The 8,222-nt window shown below is 31.5% G+C and overlaps 1 protein-coding gene across 9 annotated transcripts; it reads left to right on the top strand.

Annotated features, from left to right (window-relative positions):
• The first annotated feature begins 799 nt into the window (after positions 1-799).
• LOC107955538 (increased DNA methylation 1) lies at positions 800-5,913 on the top strand. Of its 9 annotated transcripts, none has more exons than XM_041116798.1 (10): positions 800-1,663; positions 2,658-2,787; positions 2,897-2,985; positions 3,450-3,503; positions 3,878-4,009; positions 4,352-4,472; positions 4,732-4,881; positions 5,199-5,268; positions 5,477-5,559; positions 5,646-5,913. In XM_041116798.1, exons 1-7 carry the CDS (start codon positions 1,313-1,315, stop codon positions 4,737-4,739), a joined length of 885 nt encoding a protein of 294 aa, XP_040972732.1. In that variant the 5' UTR covers positions 800-1,312; the 3' UTR covers positions 4,740-4,881; positions 5,199-5,268; positions 5,477-5,559; positions 5,646-5,913. The 9 variants fall into 9 exon arrangements, with proteins under 9 accessions (XP_040972732.1, XP_040972733.1, XP_016746820.2 ...); XM_041116799.1 differs by having other exon boundaries at positions 3,852-4,009; positions 4,770-4,881; XM_041116796.1 differs by having other exon boundaries at positions 801-1,663; positions 4,770-4,881.
• Positions 5,914-8,222: the final 2,309 nt, after the last annotated feature.

Raw genomic sequence — 8,222 nt, 5'->3', positions numbered from 1 at the left:
TAAAAGAGATAGTATTAATTTTAAAATATTGAATTAATTATCATTATAGTTTAAGGTTTAGAGTTTAGAGTTTAAAGTGCATGAGTTATTATTTTAAGGTTTATGGATTGTGGGTTTAGGGTTTATGATTTATGGTTATGTAAGAGGTAGTTTCCCAATTTTCCCTAATCCGAATCTTTAAAATAATCACCCCTTTTTCCCCAATTCAAAATCTAAAATCCCCGGTAAATGTTTCTTTTTCTAACAATGGTTTAGTGTGCAATTGTATACATGAACTTTAATTTGATCCAGTTCTTGTAAATTATTAACAAAATTATTGATATAACATCATTTTATATTTATATATTGCATACATAAATATTTATATTTATTCAATATAAAAATATATTGATATATTTATACTTAAAAGAATAATACTTATATTGCTTTGTCATTTTGTATTTTTTTAATTCATCGATTCCATTTTATTTCTATTAAAGTTTCCTTTTATATTTTATATGTTAATTCTTCAAAAAAATTGAAAAATTAAAAATTAAAAATTAAAAACTTAAAAATTTAAAAACTTAAAATTTTAATATTTAATATTTTAGTCCATATTTCAGTTAAAAAAATCAATATTCAAAATTTAAAAAAATAAAAATTCCAAAAAATAATAATCTCAACACAAAAATTTTAAAAGAAAAAAATAGAAAAAATATATGTTAAAATGAAAAAAAATAAAATTTAACAATAGTGGCGTTTTTGGAAAAAAACGCCGCAAAAAATTGAGATACACTTTCCATATAAACGCTCGTTTTATTTTCACCCCCTCCCCTAAATCCCCAATTTTGCGCTGCTAAAAACCCTGATTCTATTCCCTTTGTTTTCACCGATCAAAATCCCCTTCTCATAAATTTTCTCTCTTGAAGATTTGATGCCTACCCACCTTTAGTCTCAACCAATGGAAGAGATGCGATGTGCAATTTGACTGTTCCAATTTCCTTTTCAACGTTCAATTAAAACCCTAGCCTCTTCCTTTTGCTTCTATCGGGGGGGGGGGAGGAATCATGTCTTTCGATCTCATATGCTGAAGCCGTCCTGCAGCTGCTTTGGATCCTCCCAAGATCTGTACGGCTGAGGACCAAAAGAAGAAAGATGATGAGGGTCTGGTGAGTGGCTGTTCGGGATTTCGCCCTCGCTGGTTCTCTACACCGCAAATCCGTAAGATCTGAGTTCAGAGGGTGATGACTTTGTTCCATATTCTGGGAGAAGAACACTGCTTGCCTGGCTGATTGATTCTGGGGCTGTGCAGTTGAGCGAAAAGGTGCAGTATATGAATCGTAGGAGAACAAAAGTGATGCTAGAGGGCTGGATCACAAGGGATGGAATCCACTGTGGTTGTTGTAGTAAAATCCTCATAGTTTCAAAATTTGAGATTCATGCTGGAAGCAAATTACGACAACCATTTCAGAATATATATTTGGATTCTGGTGTTTCTCTCCTTCAGTGCCAAATAGATGCATGGAACAGACAAGTGGAGTCTGAGCAGATTGGTTTTCATTCTGTAGACGTAAAGGGCGATGACCCCAATGATAATACTTGTGGAATTTGTGGAGATGGTGGGGATCTGATATGTTGTGACAGTTGTCCCTCAACATTTCATCAGAGCTGCCTCAATATAGAGGTACTTCTGCATAATTTTTGCACCAGCTATCTAGTGTTTTATATTTATAATGGTGTTGAGTCTCTTGTTTGCTTTCTTTTTCTATAAGTGTTCCTTGTAGACTTCTGGATCAGTTATAGAGATTAATGCAGGTTTGTAGTTGAAGAGATTGCTCTTAGTGGTAGAGAATTTAGGGGATACTTGAAGTGTGACTACTCCAATTCATGGATCTTGGGTTCTTTAGTTTACATAGATCATTTATTTATTTCTCTCCCCCGTCCCCTTTCCTAGCCTGATTCCAACTATCTTCTTGCTTCCTCTTGAGAAATAGCGGTTGTGTTAATTTAATGGAGCTAATGACCAATTTGATCTACAAATGTTGTTTGGTAATACAATTTCTTTCTTTAAGTCAATAGTTATGTTTTTTTTGAAGGTCTTAACTATTGAGCTTATGGTTAGGGATCCCTAAATATGTTTAGAGCCAAACAGAATTTAAGGGAATTCTGAATAGTCCTTAGATTAGCAGTTGGACATGTAATTTGTGCGGCATATATCTCTTTGCTTTCTATGACTTCTGGAAGACGTACCTTTTCCTGAATGTTTTCTCCTAGCTGACTGTTCTTAGTACCTGCTCCCTCAGTTGGTATGAGCAATGTTTTTTATTTTAATGTAAGAAATATTTTTCAGTCGCTTAATAATGCTCCCATATAAAAATTTTCAACTATGACCAATAAATATATTAATTGCTTTCTGTCTTACATTTTGATGACCTGAAAACTATTGGCTTTTAATTGCCTTCCAAAAGATGAAGTGAAAAAAGTTTATCCTTCTTACAGTATCTGTTGTTTTAAAAATTGAAAAATTATTTTGAATTTATTCTCCTGGTTGAAAGTTTGCTTTTTTTGACCTTTGGTGCTTGTTGACTTATACTGATTAGTAGTTCTACATAACTTGGCTCTTGCTCGTTAACAATGCTGCGTAGCTTCACTTAGCTTTTACATATGCACTTTCACAGTTCCTACCAGCGGGTGATTGGCACTGTCCAAATTGTATATGCAAATTTTGTAGTAATGGCAGCTGCATTGCTCAAGAGGATGAGATAACTGATTGCGCCCTTCTCACTTGCAGCCTGTTTGAGAAAAGATGTACTGATTCTCTTCCTTTTAGTGTTCTCAATTCTTTGCAGTTTGAAGTTGCTGTGTAGTTTCCTTGATTTCTGTTTCAATAATATTCTGATCCTTTCCACTTTTGCAGACCACAAATTATGCATCGAAGTGAAAGATGAGATTCATATTGATTCGAACAGTTTAGTCCTTCCTTTTTGTGGGCAGACATGTAGAGAGGTAATATGTTTTTCTTCTGTTGGAATGCTGAATATTTTGATTAGATGTAAACCAAGAAAATGGGGAAAAAACTATCCTAGAAGCAATCATACCCTCTATATGTCATCTTTAATTGATGTTAAACCTATCTTACATCACATCGCCAGGAAGAGTTATGTATGTCATAAAGAAACTCAGGTTTGTTCATGACATGAAGGTATTGGCATTTTTTACTATAGTTACTATAGTTATGGGTAACTAAAATTGCTATTTGACCTTGATCCTCTGTTAAATGTAATTAAATGTTAAATGTAATTAAATGTAATTAATATGTATTACAATTAATATGATTAACTTAATCTCGTTTTAGACTTACTCAGATTTATAAAGAAATATATTTTTAGTTTAATATTTAATATTTTAGATTTTTATTAAAATTTTAAATATAGCCAATATATTTTTCATATATGTTACTTTATTTGCAGGTTAATAGCTTTCCAATATTGGGTTTTAAATGCTTGATGAATATTTTCCTGCAGGTATTTCTTTTTACTCATTTTTAATCCCATGCTGTATTTGATTTATGTATGTCTATAACATAAAACATAGTGATTTGGAAAAAGAAATGTTACAGTTACTGCTTCCTGGTCCTATTAAATTTTATGTTTGGAGTTTTATGTTTCTCGGCAAGCAATTGACTATGTTAATTTTCTCTTCCTTTTTTGGAACTATGGAATGTTTATTCCTTTGTAGTAGTTATGTTGAATTATATATATAACAATTGTCTATATGTTCAAAAATTTGTGCATTCATTACAGAATAACAGTCAATGACTCAATTATACCTAAGGGTTCTTTTTTTTGTTGGGGGGGGGGGAATGCTTTTAGCTTGAACAAAATAAATATGGTTGCAGGATGCTATTGAAGAATGCCGGAAATTATGTGGTGGTCATGGTTATCTCTCTAACAATGGGCTCCCTGAGTTATTTGCAGTTTATATACCTACCTGTACCTATGAAGGAGACAATGTTGTGCTACTCTTACAGGTATGTGAAATGTGAAATAGAATCAATCTTTATTTTGACACCTTTCATCATCTTCATTTTTTATGGTAGGGGATGAATTCCAATATTCTAACAGAGACTTGATCTGAGTATAGAATAGTATATCTTGCAATCTGTTTTTAGAATCTTTGACTTCAGTTGCATGTTAGCTAGTACTTCTTGTGTTTCATGGTATTTTATAAAGATTTGGATGAATCTATAGTAAAGAACACGAAAGGGATATCACAACTGAAAATAGGGAATGAATTCTAAAATTCTTTGATTTTGTGTCGACAATGATTCTGGATGCCCTTTAATGAAAATGTAACTGGAATGTTTCTATAGGTTGCAAGATTTCTAATGAAAACCGTTTCCCAGCTGGGGTCAGGGAAGAAGCCTGTTGGAACAACAGCTTACATGGGACGAGCAGAACACCTCATGCAGTGTCGCTGTGAAGTTGAAAGAGGTATCTTTTATATGTTTTTGTTCTCTTGAACTTGTCTGCAACTTATAATTTCATGTCTCAAAAGATTGAAAACATTTGTTTTTAGAAACATTAATTAGGATTGGTCTTATCTCTATCAGTAAATTGGCCACTCATTGTTGCTTTCTTAATAGTTTTGAGCCTTTTTTCCATTCTATTTACAAACTATTGCCAAGTACTGGGTATACATAGTGCCAGTCTTATATTAGTTTGTACTTACTGACAATTACTATCTGTTTAGGTAAATAAAAACACTTCATTCCTTGTATTGACTCACAGCTGAAGATTGGCTAAAGCCAAGTGTAATATTGGAGGCATTTGAAGTGAGGGCTTTTAGGATGTCTATTGCCTGCGCAAAAGAACCTTAGCAAATTTTCAAACCCAGAAGACGGTACATCCTTTGGACCTTGATTAAAGAAAAAGCATTCTCTTTTATCAGTATCTTTCATTGACATGTTACTCAACCAAGTTCTCTCTTGCATGGTTCGCTATTGTATGGTTACACTTTCAATTCTTATCAGAAAATTTTGGCATACTGAGTCATATAATTTAATACTTTGGATGAATTTTTCAATGAACATCATCTTGTTATGATTGTAAACAAATAGTTAAATGCTGTCAGTCTAAGGCTGTGCAGTAGCCCCTCCTTTGAAATCGTTGATGTCCATATGTTTGACTTGCTTTCACTTTTTCTTTGTTTCTCTTCAGGTTTTTCTGAACTTTCGCCTGATTTGCTTGAGGCTGCAATTGCTCATTGTCAATTAATTGTTGTTTCCAAGTAAGCCCCTCCAGTCTTTTCCTCTCTTTTTTCCCTTTCAGAATGTGGGGGGCCGAAAATTAATACCAAGGCACAATTTTAATTTTCTATGTTTTAAAAATTGAAAAATACCTTTGGTAAATAGAAATAAAAATTTGTACCAGAGCCAAATCATCTAAGATTAAAAACCCTTGTTTTCATTATTTTCACTTTTATAAATCTATCACAGAGAGTCAGATACGATTGGCTTTGATTGATTTCTTGAGGGGACTAGTTGAGTTTGATCTGGCAAAACGGTGGTCACCTTTCTAGGTAGTTGAAATTTCCCATGAGCACTTCTTATCATGCTATTCCAACTAAGTATGAAGAAACATAAGAGCTTTAACATCATTGTGTAGGCTTCCAAACACCCTTTTGTTACTGGGGAACCTTTCACACGCCCATATAGGCCTCCCCCTGAGACCCCTCACTTGGTAAGGGACTTACGCATGCAGCTCTGCAATTGAAGAAGATTGAACCTTATGTCATAAATCATAGATTTCTATTTGTATTTTGTTAGATTTCTAGTGTAGTATGATAAGTGCGGTATTTTGTTTGGCAGGATGTATTTATATCATAGATTATTCTTCTTCTCAATATTTTGATAATGAATTTTAATTTTTTTTATATTTTTCAAGACTTTTACAATAATTTATAATAATTTATTTTTTTTAATTTTTATGACCTTTAGCGGCGTTTGCGGGAAAAGCGCCGCTAAAGGTCCTGACCTTTAGCGGCGTTTTCGGGAAAAGCGTCGCTAAAGGTCCTGACCTTTAGCGGCATTTTTTCAAATAAATGTCGCAAAATTTAGCAGTGCCATCTATAGAGGCGTTTTTTGCGACGCTTGTAAAAACGTCGCGAGTAGTTTTAGTGGCCCTTAAAAGCGCCGCTAAAGGCCTAAAAAAGGCCGCTAAAAGTCTGTTTTGCTGTAGTGTTCGCATGAAGAAAATAAAGGGAGAATAATACTTACCTCCGGCCACTCATCGTGTCCCTTCTACCCGTGGTCGGCCACCAAGTTCAATGGTGGTGCGACGACATTCGATCATCGAAACCCTAGTAAAAAGGATAAAAAGGTGGGGTGTTAGGGATTTGTTTCATTGCTGATATAAAATGGCAGATTGCCATTCAAATAGTTTCTTTTTAAGTTTTAATAACAAATAAAACGGCGTCGTTTAATCTTTGGAACCCAGGTGCCGAAACGGCACCATTTCGTTCTGGCCCGGGCTCAAATCGACTCGACCCGGGGAGGATCTGCGCGTTTAGTTGCTTTAGGTGAATTGCGCATTTGGTCCCTCCCTATTTTGTCGCCATTTGATTAAGTTCTATTTATATTTCTTTTGTATTTTTTAAATTTTTCCTGAAATTTATGAGCTATTTTAATTTAATCCATTCTTAAAAGATGCGTTCAGGGGTTTGGGACAATTGCGTTTTTAATCCCCATTGGTTTTTGCATGTCACATTTTGGTCATCAATGTTGTTTTAATAGATTTATTTGTTTGTAAATTGTCCTTTTGATTTTATTTTTATTTCAATTGAGTATTTTTTTATTTCAGTATATGTTTTTTTATCCTTTGTAATTCTTTTATTTTTTAAATTTATTTATTATTCATCTTTTAGAGATTGTTTTGACTGATTATCTTGAATTATTTTACTGATTTTGCATTGTTCTAGTTTGTTATTTTATACTTTCATTTATATATTTTTTTTACAATTTATTTATTTTAAAATCCTCTTTTATATATTTCTACATTTTAAAAATTTATATGATATTTAATTTAATACTATTATACATATATATACATAATTTATATTAAATTATTTTTATTCTAAGTATATATTATTGATTTCATATTATTTTATTTCTTTTAAATCTATTGACTGTTAGGAAACGACCCGATTAAGCAACGAACAAGAAAATAGCGTAATAAATTGAGAAATTAAACACACAAATTTAACGTGGAAAAACTTCTTCAAAGATGATAAAAAACTACAGGCAAAGATAATTTTTCTATAATGGCAAAAGAACGAAGAGTACAAAAGATGGAGATAAATATTAAACCCCGAAAATTCGAAAACAAAGAACCCTTAAAACGTACACATAAAATTTTCTAAATGTGTTATGAGTTCTAATCTCTAATGGGTGCATTTTTTTAAGGTTGTAAAAGAGCCTATTTATAGGATAAATTCATAAGTCAAATAATAATAAAATAATCTAAATTAATCAGTGTTTGATTGAAACAAGTAAACAGAGTTCAACTGAAAGATTATTTCTCAAATTTGACTGAAAATAGGAGTTATATTTAGCATTTACGTATATATATTCTTTTAAATCTATTTATGTATATAATTTGTTTCTTTTAAGGACCCTATTTTAAATTATATATTTCATTTATTTTAAACACTTTCATATATTAGTATTTTTTATATATACATTATTTATATTAAGTTTTTCATTTCCTGTATATTATCAGTTTTAAATCGATATGTTTTGTTTTAAATTATTTCGTATATTATTTATTTCAAATTTCTTCTTACATAATATCTATTTTAAAAATCATTTATGTATTATTTTTATTTCTTTATATAACCTATTTCAAATCCTCTCATGTATGGCTTATTCTAAATTTTTATACCTTGCATTTTTTTTAAATCGTTTTTATATCGTGTTGATTTCAAATTTTTCTTCTATCACATTTTTATTTTAATTTTATTCATCAAAATTTAAAGGCTTGCTACGTTTTATGTATTTTAATTTGTTAGTCATATTTTTAGGATTATATTAGTCTTTGATTATTAATGTTAGTTTTTAAAATAGGATTGTGGGATTATTACTATTGTGCATTTTGAATTGTATGTTCGAATTGCTATCATTGCCATTTATTTGTATAATGTTGAACTCACATATTATTTCATACTCGATACTATGCTAATGCTTC

This window comes from Gossypium hirsutum, chromosome A07 (genome assembly GCF_007990345.1).
Source record: "Gossypium hirsutum isolate 1008001.06 chromosome A07, Gossypium_hirsutum_v2.1, whole genome shotgun sequence".
Lineage (NCBI taxonomy): Eukaryota > Viridiplantae > Streptophyta > Magnoliopsida > Malvales > Malvaceae > Gossypium > Gossypium hirsutum.
The sequence above is the reverse complement of the archived record's forward strand: the minus strand, read 5'-3'. Positions and strand labels throughout refer to the sequence as shown.